This window comes from Ammospiza nelsoni, chromosome 7 (assembly GCF_027579445.1).
Source record: "Ammospiza nelsoni isolate bAmmNel1 chromosome 7, bAmmNel1.pri, whole genome shotgun sequence".
Classification (NCBI taxonomy): Eukaryota; Metazoa; Chordata; class Aves; order Passeriformes; family Passerellidae; genus Ammospiza; species Ammospiza nelsoni.
In genome coordinates this window covers 17,330,611-17,349,953 of record NC_080639.1, presented here as the reverse complement: position 1 = coordinate 17,349,953, position 19,343 = coordinate 17,330,611, and the positions used below count along the sequence as shown (strand labels likewise).

General features: G+C 37.9%; 1 protein-coding gene across 1 annotated transcript in view; it reads right to left on the bottom strand.

Moving 5' to 3' along the window:
• Window positions 1–19,343, bottom strand: part of TTN (titin) — a 238,152-nt gene that overhangs the window by 50,599 nt on the left and 168,210 nt on the right. Inside the window, exons 238-271 of the mRNA XM_059476507.1 lie at window positions 18,716–19,024; window positions 18,154–18,302; window positions 18,027–18,059; window positions 17,798–17,927; window positions 17,398–17,697; window positions 16,994–17,311; window positions 16,612–16,908; window positions 16,223–16,522; window positions 15,238–15,552; window positions 14,998–15,146; window positions 13,973–14,123; window positions 13,604–13,885; window positions 13,210–13,512; window positions 12,803–13,105; window positions 12,409–12,690; window positions 11,648–11,947; window positions 11,255–11,557; window positions 10,828–11,136; window positions 10,462–10,743; window positions 9,921–10,220; window positions 9,480–9,773; window positions 6,415–9,381; window positions 5,998–6,318; window positions 5,605–5,889; window positions 5,098–5,397; window positions 4,466–4,768; window positions 3,120–3,395; window positions 2,705–3,004; window positions 2,312–2,614; window positions 1,749–2,048; window positions 1,334–1,621; window positions 949–1,245; window positions 557–859; window positions 158–463 (exon numbers count right to left, since the gene is read on the bottom strand). Of these exons, the coding sequence (XP_059332490.1) occupies window positions 158–463; window positions 557–859; window positions 949–1,245; window positions 1,334–1,621; window positions 1,749–2,048; window positions 2,312–2,614; window positions 2,705–3,004; window positions 3,120–3,395; window positions 4,466–4,768; window positions 5,098–5,397; window positions 5,605–5,889; window positions 5,998–6,318; window positions 6,415–9,381; window positions 9,480–9,773; window positions 9,921–10,220; window positions 10,462–10,743; window positions 10,828–11,136; window positions 11,255–11,557; window positions 11,648–11,947; window positions 12,409–12,690; window positions 12,803–13,105; window positions 13,210–13,512; window positions 13,604–13,885; window positions 13,973–14,123; window positions 14,998–15,146; window positions 15,238–15,552; window positions 16,223–16,522; window positions 16,612–16,908; window positions 16,994–17,311; window positions 17,398–17,697; window positions 17,798–17,927; window positions 18,027–18,059; window positions 18,154–18,302; window positions 18,716–19,024 (11,958 nt within the window). The remainder of the gene's footprint in view (window positions 1–157; window positions 464–556; window positions 860–948; window positions 1,246–1,333; window positions 1,622–1,748; window positions 2,049–2,311; window positions 2,615–2,704; window positions 3,005–3,119; window positions 3,396–4,465; window positions 4,769–5,097; window positions 5,398–5,604; window positions 5,890–5,997; window positions 6,319–6,414; window positions 9,382–9,479; window positions 9,774–9,920; window positions 10,221–10,461; window positions 10,744–10,827; window positions 11,137–11,254; window positions 11,558–11,647; window positions 11,948–12,408; window positions 12,691–12,802; window positions 13,106–13,209; window positions 13,513–13,603; window positions 13,886–13,972; window positions 14,124–14,997; window positions 15,147–15,237; window positions 15,553–16,222; window positions 16,523–16,611; window positions 16,909–16,993; window positions 17,312–17,397; window positions 17,698–17,797; window positions 17,928–18,026; window positions 18,060–18,153; window positions 18,303–18,715; window positions 19,025–19,343) is intronic.

The following is a 19,343-nucleotide window of genomic DNA, read 5'->3' as shown; positions in this document are numbered from 1 at the left end:
TGTTTTCATCAAAATTAGCCATTGTTAGCCCACATTTTTTGAGTAAAAATATGTTCCAAATTAATCTGTGCCTGTGACCTGTGACAAAGTGTGTCTTTGAGACATCCCACAGATTGAAGCAAAAGTCAACAAGGCAATGTGTTTTCAGTGAACTTACTTAAAATGTCTTTGGCAGTGTGTTTATCCGGAACATCACTTGGATCGCTGTATCCAATCTTATTGACAGCATAAACACGGAACTGGTACTCTGTATCCTCCATTAGCCCCGTTACCACAAATTGTGTAGCCTGTAAGTTCTTGGGTAGATTGCATCTGACCCAGTTGTCTGTGTCAGCTCGTTTTGATTCCACTAGATAACCAATGATAGGGCTTCCCCCATCATATGCTGGTTTGCTCCATGATAGGCTTATGGAATTACGAGTAGTATCAACCACTTTTGGGAAAGCAGGTGGGCCAGGAGGATCTGGGAATTAAAACAACATAAAGTTAGCATACCAAATGCTGCATGATAATATTTGGAAATAATAATGGAAAACATCTGAGACTTTTAGCTTACATTGAGGGTCACGAGCATACACAGCTTTAGACGGTGCGCTAGGCTTGCCAGGTCCAGCCTTATTCAATGCTATCACCCGGAACTCATACTCTGTTCCTTCCTGGAGTCCAGTAGCTTTAACAGTTCTTTCAATGACAGGCTTCCTGTTTACTTTTGTCCAGTTAAGAGCCTTCGTTTCACGCTTCTCAAGTATATAACCAGTTATTGGGGATCCACCATCACTAGCTGGCGGCTTCCAGCTAACAGTCATAAAGTCTTTTGTTACATTGCTAATTACTGGTGGATCACAAGGTCCTGGCACATCTGTGGAGATTTATTTGAAAATTACACTGACATTCTTAAGTAAGGACAAAACCCCAGTGACTAATGAAACTATTCCACAAAGCACTTACCATATGGGTTCTTAGCAACTGCAGGTTCAGTTAAGATGGGGTCTCCAACACCGTATTTGTTTTCAGCACAAATGCGGAACTGATACTCATGTCCTTCTATCAGTCTCTCCACAGTGCAGCTTGTAATGGGTACATTGGGACTGACTTGGGCCCAGTTAGGTCTGCTTGTTTCACGCTTGTCTACAATGTAGTTAGTAATTTCTGAACCTCCATCTTCCAAAGGAGGCTCCCAAGAAAGCATTGCACGATCTGCATACATATGTTTGACTTTGACAGAAGCTGGTGGGCCAGGCTTATCTAGAACAATTAACATCACATTGTTATAGTTCTATCTTTTGCTATATAATTTAATTATGCGTTTATTAATAGATAGTCTTTAGCTTACCAAGTACTTTAAGCCTAATGGTTGCTGACTTTGATCCACTTGCATTTTCAGCAGTGATAGTGTAGTCTCCTGTTTGCTTCCTGTTAACACTGAACAACTCAACTGTAGCAAGATTTCTCTTTGTGGTGATCTTAAGACCTTCAGATGGCTTTAAAACTTCTCCTTCTTTCTTCCAGGTGATTGCTGGCATTGGCTTGCCATACACATTTGCCTCCAGGCGCACATTAGATCCAGCTTTTACTGTAAGCTGTGATTGCATAGACAGATCCAACTCTATTCTGGGAGGAACTGAAAGGAAAGATTCCAAAAGTTAATTGATCTAGTAGGAGGTAAATGTCTCATTCTTCACATGAGTGTTAGTTCCCAATATGCACAGACTCCTTCCAGAGCTATCAAATGCTTTTGTGTTCCTTACCATTTTCTGGATGAATGGTCACTGGATCAGAAGGCTCTGAAGGTCGACTAATGTTAACTGCTGTCTTGGCAATTGCTCTAAATTGGTACTGAGCATTTTCTTCTAAACCAGTCACAGTGTACTCTTCCTGGGGTATTTGATATGGAGTTGTATTGCACCGAACCCACTTATCACCAGGTAATTTGCAAGCCTCCACAAAGTAGCCAATAAGTTTGCTACCACCATCATGCTTTGGTCTTGTCCATACCAGTGATGCAGTACTCTTAGTGACATCAATAACTTCAGGTTTTCCAGGGGGATCTATGGCAAATAAAAACATATTATAGTATATTTTTAAAAAAAGAACATTATATATATATAATACATATATATAATACATTAAAAATGGCTTTAATATTACTGGATCCTATTTACTGCATACCTAGACAGTGCAATCAGAGTGATGTCATAATAAACATGAAAGTATAAACAGAAGGGCAAACTAAAGATCATAATAAGTTGCAGATCTATTGAAAATTATCATAAAAACAGTCTGTTGCAAAGTATTGGTACGGCTGACTTACCAACTGGTGCTCTTGCTGTGACAAACTCGGTTGGTTTACTAGGTTTACTTGCTCCAGCTCTGTTCAGTGCATAAATTCTGAAAGTATACTCGAGACCTTCGATGAGGCCCACACAAGGGTATTCCGTGGAGCGCACGGCGGTGTCGTTAGCTTTCACCCACAGCAAACTGTTCCTTTCTTTGCGCTCAATGAGATACCCAGTGATTGGACTGCCTCCATCGCTATCTGGTCTATCCCAAGCAACAAAAATGCAGTCCTTATTGACCTTGGTGATACGTGCATTCTTTGGTTCACTGGGAACATCTAGAAAGGAATATGAAGATAGACATCAATTGTATGTTTTCTCAGTAGAAAGTTTAAATAGAGAAATGCTGCTATCAAAAACTGGCATACCAAATGGGAATCTTGCGATCATCTTGTCAGAAGGAAGCGGCTCAGAAATCCCAAAACGATTTTCAGCACGAACACGGAACATATACTCTTCTCCAGGAATCAGTTTTCCAATTCTGCAGCTTGTCTTTGTGACAGAAGATAAAGCGGTTACCCAGTCTCCTCGGCTCACATCACATTTCTCAACTACATAGTTTGTAATGTTGCTGCCACCATCTTCAAGAGGTATGTGCCATGAAAGAGTGCAAGCATCAGCATCTATTTCAGAAATTTCAAATGGAGGCTGTGGCGGACCTGGTTTATCTGCATGAGAAAAGTATATTAAGAAAAAAGGGATGAAATAAAATGGCAACCACTGGAATATAGTAAAACCAGCTTTGTATAAAGCTGGACTGAAAAACAACCAAATGGAACATACCCATGACTGTCACTTTGATTTTCTGACTATCAGTACCAGAGCTATTTTCTGCAGTAAGAGTATAAAAATCAGTATCTTTTCTAGTCACATCCTTAATGATAAGAACAGAAGACTTCTCTGCTTTATGCACAGCAAGGCGACTGGATGTAACTACATCTTGATCTCCCTTCAGCCATTTACAGACTGGCTGAGGCTTCCCATATACATGAGCTTCAATTCTCAGTTTCTTTCCAGCTTTAATGTGAACATGATCAGGCATCAGAATCTTAGGTGGGACTGTGAAAAAAAAAAACACACACAGAGGCAAATAAGTTCAACTTCTTTGACATATTAATTTACTTTTTCTTATTTTTTCATGTGAAACTTCTCTGCTTCTCTCTTAAGTGGAATCATCTGTATGAATGACTAGAAACTCTTTAATTTAGGTTCCACTTATGGACAACTTCACTTTCTGCAGGTGACAATATCCATTCCAGTCTTAATTCTGCATTACTGTACAGTTTATAAGAGAATATTTATGACTTTGGATTGCCTTCATACACATTTATGTAGAGAATTGTGCACTATTAATGCACAAAATATAATTTCTCTTTTTATCTGAAATCTGTTGCTCGCTTATTGCTGACATTCTACAAGAAACATGGAGAAGAAAACGGAAGTTCTTACTGAGATAAACCTGCTTGCACAGTCAGTCTTTCTGTATCTTTGAATTATTTTTCTCCTACTTCTTCTTTTGCACAAAATCAATTTTTTTCCCAAAAGAAACCTGGCAGCATGTTTGGTGTACTTCCTTCCACTGGCTAGTTTTCATTCTCCTGTTCCCGTACCTCTCTCTTTTTCTTCCCATGTCCCAAATTAAGAAGATTTACTCATCATGCCCTTATCCTACATCTTTCTGTGCCTCAGGAACCCTGCCACTTTAAATAGGCCCATCTGTCCTCCATGATTTTTGTTTCAGATTCCCAACAAACCTTATAATATAAATCACTGATTATCTCTTACATTAAAATAGGTCCATCTTTCCAATTTATCTCTCAATCTACCAGTCTGACACTTCTTCTCTTTCATTTAAACATAATTGAAGGTATTTTAAATTTGTTTATTTATTTCTCCCTAATTCTTATCTTTCAGTTCCAACTGCAACTGTACCTGAAAAATTATTTAATAATTCTGACTTAGTGCTCAACTCTCATTTTTTCCAGACCTGTCAAAATATTCAGTGCAGTTAATCATAATCCTCTAGATAACTCTGTAAAGAAAATATCTTTCTTGACTCAAAAACCTGTATATCTCACTCATTTAATTATTGAAGCGGTATATTTCGTAGTATTCAAATTGTTACTTACTGAGTTGTTCTTTAATTTCATATTCTCCTGTAGCTTCTATTGGCAAACTTACTCCTACAGCATTTCTAGCTGCCACTCTAAAGTTGTACTTCTTTCCCTCTTTCAGACCAGCCACAACAATGGAGAGATCTTTAACGACTGAATACTCCATCCAGCGATCTGCTGGTTGATCGTGTTCTTTGTAGCTAACAATGTATCCGTCAATCTTAGAGCCTCCGTCGCGCAGTGGTGGCAGCCAGCCTAAAGTAGCACTATTCTTTGTAATTTCAGTAACTTCAAGTTTTCTTGGTGGATCAGGTTCACCTGATTTAAGGGGAAAAAAAGAACACATTAAACACGGAATTTCCAAGATTTTCTTACTCTTGAATATTGGATGCTATCCATGCAAATTCAACAAGAACAATATATAAAAGATGGAAATTTATAATAATTTCAAAGGTACTATATTCATTGATCATATTATTTGAAAGAAACTGATACAGACATACTTATGTTTATACTTGAGTAGTCAGCAGCATTGTTCCATTTAGAAGCACTAACTCAAAAAATGCAAAACTCTGTCAAAATTAGAGAAAAAGAAACAGAAAACATCCATGGAGGCAAACATAAAATATACATAAAGGCACACTTACTTAGAGGATCAGATGCTAGAACAGGTTTTGGTATGTCACTTGGAACACCGGATCCATATTCATTCACTGCTGTTACTCTGAAGTAATACTCATTTCCAGGCACAAGGTTTGCTATTTGGAAACTAGTTTTCTTCAGTTCTGCTGTGACTGTTGCCCATGTCTTCCTGTCAGCCTCCCGTTTCTGCAGGATGTAATGAGTCACTGGGCTACCCCCATCATTCTCTGGAGGTGCCCATGAAAGATGGCAGGACATCTTGGTGACATCTGAAACCTTGAAGTCTGACACAGGTCCAGGAGTATCTATGAAGAAATTTCAATTTATGTGAGTATTTTCTTCTTTAATAAGTTAAAATTAAAGAGGATCAACAGCTGTCTACATGGAGGGGGTTAGTGTTAAGTGATACAATTATGCTCAAAAACTGTTGCACATGAGGATAATAAATATTCCTGCAAGGAATATCCAAAATAGTTTTAGAATTGTCTTGAGGTATTTCTCTCATTACTTACCCAGAACTCTGACGTTCACAAATACAGCCTTTTCTCCAGCTGCATTAACAAGTGTCAATGAATATTTGCCGGAGTCATCACGTGTGGAATCGGGAATGACGCAGAAGGCCATAGTGTCAACCAGATCAACTTGTCCTTTTCTGATAACATTATCAATACCCATTCTCCTCCAGGTGACTTTTGGTGCTGGGCGACCCCTCACAATGGCAAAAAGTCTAATAGGGCATCCTGCTCTGACTGTGACTAACTTTCTCATGCTGGCATCCAGCTCAATCTCAGGAGGTTCTGAAAGGTAAAGAAATAAAATGCAAAGTTTTGCACATTAAATAAAATAAGCATAAAGAAAAAAAAGTGTTGTATGTAAACAACCCAAAAGAAGATGGGAAAACCCACCAAGTATTTCTTTAGGAGACACAGCTTCTTTCAATTCTGCTGGTCGGCCAAGGCCAACCTGGTTTTGGGCAGAAACCCTGAACTCATATAATTGCTTCTCATCCAGGCTGGTAGCTGTGAATTCTGTATGAATAACTTGAGCAGCAACATTGCATCGTTTCCATCCTGCTTCAGGATCAGCACCCTCAACTTTTGGTCTCATTTCTACAACATATCCAATAATCGGAGCACCACCATCGTACACTGGTTTTCCCCAGCCAAGGGTTAAGGAAGTCTTTGTGCTATCAACCACTCTCAAGTTTGTGGGAGGACCAGGTGGTTCTGCAAGACAGTAAAAATTACAGGTTAGAACACAGCTGTACAGTTTAGCAATCTGTTAACATTGGAATAATACAGAAAAATACAGTGGGATTTTACCTATTGGGTCTTTGGCTATTACAGGTCTTGATGGCAAGCTTGGTTCTCCAAGTCCGACTTCATTTTCAGCACTGACGCGGAACTGGTATTCGTGACCAGGGAAGAGATTAGTAACCTTCTTGCGTCTCTCTGGGATTGGAGTTTTAGTAACAGGAACCCATCTTAGTGACCGCTTCTCTTTCTTCTCTAAAATGTATCCTGTAATTGATTTGCCACCATCATATTCTGGTGGATTCCAAACTACAGTCATCTCTTCTTTGCTGACTCTTGTGACATCTGGAGGGTCAGGGCGTCCAGGTCTATCGTATTTTGTTTTTGCAATAATTGGATGTGTTTCTGTTGGTGGACCAGTGCCCATTTTATTCTCTGCACGCACTCTGAATATATATTCATTACCTTCAATGAGGCGTGTCACTTTGGCATAGTTTGTTAGGACAGAGGAAGAGAATGTAGACCAAACCATACGCTTGCTTTCACATTTTTCCAGGATGTAGTTCTGTATTTCACAACCACCATCATCTTCTGGAGGATCCCAAGTAACAGTACATCTATCACTTGAAATGTCAGTGACCTTCAAGTTTCGTACGGGACCTGGTTTATCCAAGACAATAACAGTAGCATATGCCACAAAGCTACCAGCTGCATTAGTTGCTGTAATCACATATTTCCCACCATCAGTGCGTCTTGATTTTGTGAGAACAAACTTAGACATGTCAGAAGTGTTTTCAATACTGACTCTTGGAGATCTGGTGAGATCTGTGGCATCTTTGTCTTTTGCCCATACAATTTCAGGCTGTGGTTTTCCTCTGACTCCAGCCTCAATTCTAATTGTGTCGCCTGCTTTCACAGTTAGAACGCCACTTAATTTCAAATCTAGCACTGGTTTCTGGAGATCTTCCTTCACAACAACTTCAGCTGTTTTTACCCAGTTACTTTCACCAGCCTCATTCTTAGTTTGAACTCGGAATTGGTAAATTTTATTTTCCACACATTTATCTACCATGTAGTGTGTTTCCTTAATGCTGCCTTTGTGAACTCTTTCCCATTCATCTGAATCTTTCAGTTTTCTCTCAACATGGTAACTTAAATTGGGACTTCCACCATCATAATCTGGCCTTCTCCATTTCAGGTATACAAATGTCTTTCCTTTCTCTGCAATGTGAAGATTTTCTGGCTCTCCAGGCTTGTCAATAGGATTGATAGCAAGGATAGGAGTCTTGGTCTCAATGCAAGGACCTGGACCTATTTTGTTCTCTGCACAAACTCTGAAGAAGTATTCACGGTTCTCTACAAGATTTGCCTTTACTAATCGCTTAGTAATATCAGAGGAGACAATTGACCATCCCCTCTGATTTGGCTGACGGTATTCTACTATGTAATTTGTAATTTCAGAGCCACCATTATCCACTGGACTCTCCCAAGAGATCATACAAGAGTCTTTTGTGACATAGCTTATTTTCAGGTTCTGACACGGTCCAGGTCTGTCAAGTACATTAACAATAGCAAAAGCTTGAGCCTGTCCACAGCTGTTTTTAGCTGCTATTATATATTTGCCATGATCAGATCTTTTGGCTTCCTTCACTTGCAGTTCAACATTAGGTAGATCATGAAGTATTTCAACATGCTTTTCTTGGACTAGTACTTTGCCATCTTTAGACCATGTTATTTCAGGATCTGGTCTGCCTTTTACCTTACCAGTAATACGTATTGTTTGACCTACTCGGACAGTAATTAAGTCTCGACAGGTCACATCTAGGCTTATTTCTGGTGGAGAAAGAATATCTTTTGCAAGTACAGTTTCTGGTAGTTCTCTTGGTTCTCCTTCTCCCACGATGTTAACAGCTTTTATTCGGAATTTATATTCATTTCCTTCTATTAATCCTGGTACTCTGAAAGCACACTGTCTAATGAGTTCATCCTTATTAATCCTATTCCACTGTGTAGTTCCACTTTTCTGACATTCCACAATGTATCCCAGAATTGGGCTGCCACCATCCTTGAGGGGCTTTGTCCACACAAGATCAGCTGATTCTTTAGTTTTGTCTTTTAATTTTGGATTTATAGGTGGTCCAGGAGGAGTGATAGGACGTGATGCTTTTATTGGATCAGAGCTTGGAGATGGTTTGCTTAAGCCCACCATGTTTTCTGCAAAAACTCTGAATTCATATGTGTTGCCTTCAAAAAGACCGGTGACTCTGTATTTCATATCAAGTATAGGTGTCTTATTGACACGCACCCATTTACCAGATGCTTCCCGACGTTCGAGTATATAACCAGTTATTGGAGTTCCACCATCAGATTTTGGTAGGGTCCAAGACACTGTTGCAGCATTTTCTGTAACATCATAAACCATTGGTTTACCAGGTGGGGATGGTGGATCAAACATGTATTTAGCAACTGTTGGTTCTGAATCCAGAGGTGCACCAATGCCTATCTTATTTTCTGCACGGACACGGAAAATATATTCACAGCCTTTCTGCAGTCGTGGAACCTTAATTTTTGTGTGACTTGTTCCAGAGCTAACCACTCCCCAAGTTTCTTTCTTTGATTGACGCTTCTCAACAATATAATTTATTATAGGACTCCCACCATCATCTTTAGGAGGGCGCCAAGAAATAACCATATATTCTGGTGTAACTTCAAGAATATTAATAGGACCAGTTGGTGGGCCTGGGACATCCAAAACTGTAAGGTGCAGAGCCACAGTTTTGCTGCCAGCTGCATTAGATACTGTGAGTAGATATTCTCCTGTATCTTTTCTTACACAGTCTTTGATAGTAAGAACAGTTGAGTAATTGTCGGTCTCAATCTTATATTTGCCATCTGGTTTAATTTCAGTGTCATCAGTAACCCATTTTGCTGTGGGAACTGGCACACCTCTCATAATCGCAGGAAGGCGCACTGTGGTGCCAGCTTTAACAACAAGACCTTCAATTAACTTCACATCTAGATCCACAGATGGAGGTACTGAAATTAGAGAAAAATGGAAATAATTTTTTCAGGGCAAATGCTTATAGAAAAAGAGAAAAAAAATCAGTTCAAAAACATGAAAAAACAAAAATTACCTAGTTTTTCTTGACACTCAATTGGTATAGTTGTATCGGGAAGGCTAAGACCAACAATGTTTTGAGCTCTCACACGGAATTTGTATGTTTTTCCTTTCTGTAGGCCTGTAACAACACAGTCTAGCATAGGGACTGTCTGGAACTTTGTCCATTCATCTGCACCATCTTCTTGATATTCCACTAAATACCCAGTTATCTCAGCACCACCATCACGATCTGGTCGATTCCAAACAAGGGAAACTTCAGTCTTGTCAACGTCAACATGATGCAGATTCTTTGGTGGCCCTGGAGGATCTTTTAAAACACAACACCAAAATGGTTACTAGGTAAACCATGAAAAATCTATGGTACCAGTGTATCATGTTCATACCAACAGGACAACCTCAAAATTACCAAATCCCATATAAAAAAAATCAAACCATATAACTGAAAAACACTTACGCAGTGGATCTATAGCTTTGATAGGCTTAAGTGTTTCCACATATGGACCTCTACCATACTGATTCTCAGCTGCAACTCGGAAGAGATACTGAGTGCCTTCCATCAGATATTTAGCCATGTGACTGCGTTTCTTGGAGGATGATGAGATGGCTACCCACTGTGCAGAAGCTACATCCTTCCTCTCCACCACATAGTTGGTAATCACAGAGCCACCATCATCTTCTGGTTCCATCCAAGTGAGATAGCATGAGTCGCTTCTAACATCACTGACATTCAGATTTCTGGGGGGACCAGGCTTATCTAACATTGATAAAAATATAATCTGTTATTTATTTGGTAACCGAAGCATTTCTTAAAAAACTTTGTAAATTTCAAGATAAACTATATTTTATGAAGTTTTTAGTCCTTTTTCTATTTTTTATATTTGCATAAAAATAAAAATATAACTTGGTTTACAGATATTTTCCAGAAATTTCTTTATTTCCTAATCTTCAGTTATAGAGTAAAAAGATGTTGTATAAAGGGAAGACAAAAAGATTACCTAAGACCACAACTTTTACTGAAACAGTCTTTGAACCAGCTGGATTTTCAACTGTCAGGGAGTACATTCCACCATCTTCATGGACAGTGTTACGGATTTCAAGCTTACTGCCAACTCCTGTAACTTCAATGTCAGCCTTGGGTGAGACCTCATGATCTTCCTTCTTCCAAGTAACTTTTGGGAATGGAACCCCTTTAATAACAGCACTAAGTCTCAGGGTATCACCAGCTTTTACATGCTGTTCGCGGGCCATATTAGCATCAAGTATTAACTCAGGAGGTTCTGGAATCAAAAACACAAGTTTTACCAAATGAGGAAAAAAAAGGTCTATTCTTAGGTGAACTTATCTGATTTTCTTAAACTCACCAAGCCTGTCCTTTACTTCTACTGGATCAGGAACATGCGCTGGATCAGATTCACCTGCTGCATTGACTGCTTTGACCCTGAATTTATAGGTTAATCCCTCAGTAAGACCAGTGACTTTGTAGTTTGTTTCAGGACAAGAATCTGCTGTAAGATTAGCCTGTTTCCATCCCTCGTCTCCAACTTTCTGAAACTCTACAAGGTAGCCAATTATCTTGCCATTTCCGTCATGGCGTGGTGGTTGCCAAGATAAATCAACTGAATTTTTAGTTTTATCTATTGCTTCTGGATTAACAGGTGGACTTGGTTTTGCTGTTATAAAAAAAACAATAAAGAAATGGGAGAGAAAAAAAAGAAACTATTAGAATAATTTTTAAACTGAAACTGAGTGCATTAAAAATTCAATGAGAAATGAAATGTGATACTTTACCGATTGGATCTCTAGCGAAAATTGGCTTTGATGGTGGACTAGGATCGCCAACACCAATTTCATTTTCTGCTGAAACACGGAATTCATACTGACAACCTTCAAGGAGATCAGGTACTTTGAACTTTGTACCAGGGAAAATTGGGTCTTTGGTAGCTTTGACCCATCTTGTAGCCATTGTTTCCTTCTTTTCTACAATGTAGTTTGTTATTGGCTTGCCTCCATCATATGGTTTGTTCCAAACCACTACTGCAGAGTCTTTGGTTACATCCTTAATGATTGGTTGCTCAGGTGCATCAGGAACACCTAGGGTGAGAAGAAAAAAAAGAGTGCATGAGCATTACAAACAGAATAAAGATTGGAGTATCTAAATAAAATTGAAAACTAAAAGCTTACGGAAACGGTCCTTGGCTTTCATCTCATCAGAGATGAGAGGATCACTTATGCCATAAAGATTTTCAGCATAAATTCGAATTTGATATTCTCTTCCTTCAAGCAGCTTGGGAATTTTGCATGTTGTCTTCACTGTGGCAGATGTAACTGGCATCCACAAGTCTTTGTGTGTATCCTTCTTCTCAATTATGTAATTTGTAATTTCACTGCCTCCATCATCTAATGGAGGTTTCCAGGAAGCAACCATATGATCTTTAAAGACTTCATCAAATATAACCGGGCCTACTGGAGGTGATGGGCGATCTGTTTAAGAAAAAATAAAGCATACCCATGCTTTTTTATAAACTTCACAAAACAACATAGATTAAACACTGTCAGTACAGCAAACACAGTATAAAATTAGAAACTTGACAGCACAATTATAATAAGATATCAAGACTTCAGGGTTATTCCTCTGTAATACATGTTTGACATACTGGAATTAATTCCTTAATGCTTAGAAAGTATTTGGTGATTAACATTTTCTACAGTGTTGAGATTCTCTAAATGTATGTAGATAGATTAAATTATTCATGCTGAATAAACAAATTCAGAGTTAAATATGTGCTTAAAATAAATAGCTTTTTAGTATAACTGAGAAAGCAGTAAATTGAATTATTGTAATAAAGAGCACATTTCAATACTTAAATTTTTAAAAAATCAATGAATTCTAATCACCCCCAAAAAAATCACATACAGTATTGTTTTTGTTCAGTAAAACCTACCAACGACATGAACTTGACAAAATCCTTTTCTTGATCCTGTGCTGTTCTCTACAGTAACACAATATCTGCCTGTGTCTTCACGGACAGATTTTACTATTCCCAAACAAAGAGTTGTAGGAGTTGTCTTAATCTTTATTCTGTCGTCTTCTTTCACAACAATATCATCCTTTAGCCAAGTAACCTTTGGTGCAGGTTTGCCTGAGTAGCGTCCAGTCAAGCTGAAAGCTTCACCAACTCGGACAATAAGCTTGTCTCTAAAGTCAAGGTCAAGTGTGGGAGGAGCTGAAATACAAAATACACAAAGCCCACAAATGTCAGCAATATTAATATGAAAAAGTAAGGAATCAGTAAATGTAATTACTATTTTCAAAATAAATATGAAAAAGAAACATACCAATTTCATCCTTGCACGTGATTGGTTTAGTGCAAAATGATGGCTTGCCTTGCCCCACAATATTGCAAGCACTCACACGAAACTCATAGGTGTCACCTTCTTTCAAGCCTTCTACAGTGAATTTCCTATCAAGCATTTTCTCCTTTGTAACTTTGTGGAATTTGTCTTTTCCAATGAGGCGGCTCTCTAGAACATACATGGTGATATCTGAGCCTCCATTATATTTTGGAGGGTTCCAAGTTAGTGTAACAGAGTTCTTGGTAACTGCTTTTACTTCCAGGTCTTCTGGACGGTCAGGAACAGCTGTGAATAAAGTAAAAATAAGGTAGATTCATTTTTCTGCATATTCAGAATCTTCCTGTGTATTAATCTCGTATGACAGTTATCCAAACAAAAAATATTCTTACTTATTGGATCTCTAATGAGAATCTCTTTTGTTGTTTCCGTGAAAGGACCCATGCCAATTATATTCTCAGCTGCAATTCTGAAAAAGTAGGCTTTCCCTTGAATAAGTCCCTGAATAGTAGCATTCTGTCTTGTAACTGTGTAGGTCACTGGAGTCCAAGCTCTGTGGTCAGATTCACGTTTTTCAATTATATAGTTGGTAATAGGAGAACCACCATCATCTTCTGGAGTAAACCATGACAATTTACAAGAGTCATTAGTTAGATTCTCTGTAAGGAGTGGCATTCCAACTGGGCCTGGCACATCTGCAAGCAAAGAAAAAAATGGAGTATTGAAACATACATGCTGAATCTTAGTAAACTGTACTTGTTCACAAGCACTGAAGCTGCTATTTACCTAGCACATCAACAATAATTGTCTTCTTCCTCTCACCACCATCATTTTTAGCAAGAAGAGTGTATAAACCCTGGTGACTCCTTTTGCAGTTCCTGATGACTAAAGAAGAACTAATAGCTGTTTCTTCAATTTTGGCTTCTTCTGGCAAAGCTTGCTCATCCATGCTCCAACTCACTGTTGGAGGTGGTTTTCCTGAGACATATGCTATGATCCGAATTACTCCTCCAGCATGAACAACAATTCTGTCCCTGACACTTGCATCCAAATTAATATCAGGAGCCACTGAGGGTAGAGAAAAAAAAAGTCAATTATTTCCTTTTCTTACTTTGAGTTAGAGATACTAAGAATGTAAATCAAAATGATAAATACCAATTCTGTCCTTCATTTCAATAATGTCTGTAACTTCTCCAGGCTCTCCGATGCCAGCAGCATTTACTGCTCTGACTCTAAATTTATAAAAACAACCTTCTTTTAATCCTGTCACAACAAACTTGGTTCCTCTAATTTCTCTGTCTTTTACCTGGAAAAAAAAAACATTGTAATCAGCAAACATCAAGATATCATCAATTTCTTTACAGAGTTTGAAACAAATCTGACATTAGATATCATTTCAGATTTACAAGCACACAAAAGTATTAAGTGTACATGGATGTACATGGATCTAGCCAACAGAATTCTTTAGAATTTTTAAAAGAAATATATCTCATGGACCTACAAGCTATTCTAAAGATTTGTCTTTTTTCTAACATATTCTAACATAGAAGGTTGTGAGAATTATCTATTTAGCAATTACAATAGTCTGGTCTCAGAAGAATTACATATATTTTTGGACACATAAACTCACAAAAAAAAGAAAAACAAAAAAAAGGGAATTAATTTCTTTTCTTTTCAAAATCCAATATAAAGTCTCTTTACCTGGAAACAGTATAGGAAATGTGGGTTTTACTTAAATGAACCCACATATTTATGGAGATACAAAAAATAGCCAAAGTGTGCACCAGTTAAGTTTTCTGTAATGCACTATTTAAAAAAAAAATTAGGAAAATGTAGAAATATAGTAGTTGTAAATGCTTTGACATTGTCTGCTACCAGTGAGGTTTACTTTTCTGACAGTTCTAACTTGGTCTTCTGTATTTTTTATCACATATTACCTACATATTTTCCGACATCTTGAAATAAAAATTGTAAAATTCTACTTCTAGTATTTTCAAAGTTAACTTCATGTTGAGGAAGGACAAGCTTGGTCTGGTATTTTAAACATATGAAGACAATTACGGTACAAACTTTTAGAAAATAACGTGAATAACAAAAATTTTTAAAGAAATTTTTTCTGGAGCAATTAATATTGGTAGATACAGAGAGAAGTGCTGATTCTGTAATTGTTTTCCACCTACCCGTTCCCATTCTTCCTTTCCTTCCTCTTTAAACTCAACAATGTAGCCAGTGACTCTAGAACCACCATCCTTTACTGGTGGAGTCCACTCCAAGTCTACAGAAGACTTTGTCCAATCAGTAACTTTTGGTATAGGAGGGCCAGGTGGGGCTGAAAAATATCATCATACAGCATAAAAATGTATTATGCGATCTTATTTGAATACTTTCAAATTTAAAAAAAAATAATGTAAAATATTTACCAATAGGGTCTCTAGCAAGTGCTGGATCAGATGGCATGCTTGGTGGGCCAACACCAGCCGCGTTGATAGCTGACACACGGAACTGATACTCAGAGCCTTCAATAAGGCCTGTAACTTTGTATGAAACCCCCAGTGTCATAGGCTTGATAGGATCTCGGTTAACCCTGGTCCATCTCTTTCCAGTGGTCTCTTTGCGCTCCAACCAGTAACCAGTAATAGGAGAGCCACCATCATGTTCTGGTTCTTCCCAGTTTACTGTCATTGAGTCACGTGTTATACTGCTAACTGTTGGCTTCTCAGGAGGTCCAGGCACAGCTGAGGGAAAAAAATTCACACGTAGCTTGTAAAAAATATGCTAAAAATACATGGAAATAGCTAGAGTGCAGAAGAGCTATGCACTCACATGGTCACCATTGCACTAGGCAGTCAGCCATTTGCACAAGATTTCTTTCCTCATTCAGTTTCTCACCCCTATTCAGGTACTTATAATTCTGTGAAGAATGAAACATCTTTCCTCCAGATAAAAATTGTCAAAATTTTTTTTCCTTAGCCTTTCTGGATCACTACCTCATTTTAGTGCTCAGTTTAACACTTGCTGTTTAAAGAACCATTTTCTCTCCTAGGTCTGAGCTTTTCTGTACAATTTATTTTTCAAAACTGAAGGTAGGAAATTGATTCTTTCTGGTCCAAGACATTAATAATATCTCAAACACAACAGAATAACTTGAATCTTATCAAATAAACATTTACTTGTGTATTTAAGCATTAAAAATATTGAGATTGTACTTTAATATGACACAAAGAGGGAGAAAAATATTTTAATTGCCACAAATGTTTTTAAGAACCAGGTACTACTGCTAAAACTCTTCAAGTTATTCTAGAAAACTTACTAAACAGAGAAAACAGTAGTGGCATTTAACAGATGCTGTATGCATAGAAGCATATGGAAGCAACTGACATAACTTGAAAGCTTATTTCTACTTACTGAAAAGGTTTCGTGCTGTTTCTGGCTCACTGTCCAAAGGTTCTCCAATACCGTATTTGTTTTGTGCCATAATGCGGAACACATATTCATGGCCTTCCATCAGCTTGGGAACAGTGAATATGCATTCCTTGGGTTCATTAGTAACAGCCACCCATGTCTTCCTATTTGCTTCTTTTTTCTCTATAACATAGTTTGTTATCTTAGAACCACCATCATCCAATGGAGGAAGCCATGATATTGTCATTTTATCAGCCAAAATGGATTCAAATTTAATAGGTCCTACTGGAGGTCCAGGACGACCTACAAGATAAGTTTTAAGAAAGAAGAATTAATCAAGTGTCAAATGCAGGCTATCAATTAATGTAATAGTAAGAACTCTTGATATATACCCAGAACATTCAGCCGCATCTCCTTTGAAGCAGTTCCCAGGTCATTTACAGCTGTGATAGTATATAGGCCTGTATCATTTCTGCGAGACTGTTGGATCACTAAAGTGCAAGTATTTTCATCAACAATCTTGTTGACATGTTGATCATACACCACTGGTGATTTCTCATCTGGTTTCTTTGGAGGAGCTTTTAGCCATGTTAATGTGGGGAAGGGTACACCCTTTATCTTTGCCACAATTTTAACATCTGTTCCTTCTTCAACTTCCATAAATTCTTTCAGCTCAATAGATGGTGGACCTACAACAAAATGTTGAAAAAGTAGTATACAAAAATATTTCATAATTTTAAAATGGAATTTGTATTTACTAGTATCGCTACTTACATGTCTGGTCTTTGACAACAAGTGGGCCAACAGTGGCTGAAGGTCTGCTAGGACCTGCTATATTTACAGCTTTGACTCTGAATTCATATTCTCCACCTTCTACAAGATCCTCAACAGTAAACTTAGTTTCTTCCACATCACGTCTGTTGCATTGCTTCCAAGACTCTTTCACTTCTCCAGTACGATCCCAGCGGAGACATTCAACATTATAATGTGTAACAGGAGCTCCACCATCATTCTTTGGTGGTTTCCATGTCAGGCTCACTGTGTTCTTGGTTACAAGGCCAATCCTCAGTTTAATAGGTGGATCAGGAGGATCTTCACAAACAAAACAGAAGAGTGAATAAATCCACCACGCAGTACCATGTGGTTTAAAGGATTTGTTTGACTTTAACTTTACTTACGGATTGGATCCCTGGCTGTGGTCCGCTGGATGGTTTCTGCAGGAGGCCCAACTCCAAAGCGGTTTTCTGCACGCACCCGGAAGAAATACTCTTGGCCAGTTATGAGATCAGGTACCACAAAGGAAGTACTGCCACAGTTTGGATTGACTTTAGTCCAGGCCTTCCCATCAATATTTCTCTTCTCTATAACATAGCCTCTGATTCTATCTCCACCATCATCATCTGGCATCTTCCATGAGAGTTTACAGCTACCTCTTGTGATATCACTTACTTTAAGGTCTTTTGGTGGACCAGGGACATCTGTTAAGATAAAAGCACAACAGACAAAATTTTACATAAGTATGTAGAAAAATAAGACAAAATCCTAACATTTGGATACTTCAATATATGCAAGCCATACCAAGCACATTGACTCTGACATGCACTGTCTTTTGTCCTGCTTTATTCTTTGCTGTAATACTGTATCGTCCAGAGTGACTTCTGTTGCAGTCAGGGATGATAACCTCTGAACGCGTATCAGTTGCTTCCACCTGCGCATTATAAGAGCAAAAAGAAGTTATAGAGCAAACTTGAATATTTATGTCTCAAAAATGCAACAATACTGAGGTTAAAAATATGGCTTGCTTTACCTTTGCTTCTTCAGGTACATTATGACCTCCCTCCTATAAACAAATAGAAATAATACAAATTGAAAAGAGAATAGACTTAAATGCCTAGAAAGAGGTGTAGGAAAAAAACCCTACTGCTTTTACTAACCTTTGCTGCTGTTTTTGCTTTTCCTTCATACTCCCAAAATGTTTTTGGAACTGGACGACCCTTGATAATAGCTGGGATTTTAATTGTTGTGCCAGCACGACAAGAGAGCAAATCCTGTGCTCCAAGATCAAGGAAGATTTCTGGTTCCTCTGCAAAAAAATTAAAATATATAAATTTTAAGAGCTACTGAAAGCAAAATTCCATCATCACTGAGCTGAAATCCCCCAGAAATGTGGAATGCATGTTCACGTGAGAAAGGCTGGACATACAAAAAGGAAACTGGGAAGTATGCAAATAGAAAAACTCATTGCTGTAAGTTTTTCATAAAATAAACAGTATTTCATTAGTATGTCTGTAGGTGCTCGTCAGTTTCCTGATGGAGAACTCCCTGGCAATAGACATAATAATGAAACTTTCAAAGATGTGTGTCAATCTTTTGCTATATTCTTGTATAAATGTTTATTCTGTTTTGACTTTGGCTTGCTTGGTATCCTTTTTGAACATTCATAGCAGTAAGTGGCATTTGCATAAAAATACCTAAATCAGTTCTTGGAACTCTTACCTAGAATATCTTGGACAGGTATCTCTGATGTTGCAGGACTTGGTTCTGATTCTCCAGCAGCATTTACAGCTTTCACCCTAAATCGGTATTTTCTGAGCTCTTTCAAGTTGGGAATAACACATTCACAAGTAGGAAAGAGTTTGTCTCCTTCATTCACCTTCTTCCAATCAGTACTACCTTCATCTTGCATTTCAACAATATATCCTTTTATAGGACTCCCACCATCCTTTTGAGGAGGCTTCCATGCAAGTGCTACAGATGATTTGGTTTTGTCTTTGACCTCTGGGCATGATGGTGGACCAGGCACAACTGGTAAAACAAAAGAAAGTAAAAATTACTCTGGTATTAGTGTGTTCTTATATTTTTCAGGATAGGTTTCTAAAAGAATGCAAGTATTTTCATTTCTTTACCTGTATATAGAGTATAAATCCTAGAATGTGCATACTAATTGTATATATATCCCCTATGTTAGCAAGGGATACTTAAGGTACAAGGCAGAAGTTTATTTGGCAATGCCTACATTGGTATTATTACAGTATTAGGTACATAAAAGAGGTAAAAAGTTAAAATTAAAGCTAATTATTTTTGAAATTTTAAAATCAGAAACTTTGTGTCAATATATTCTCTT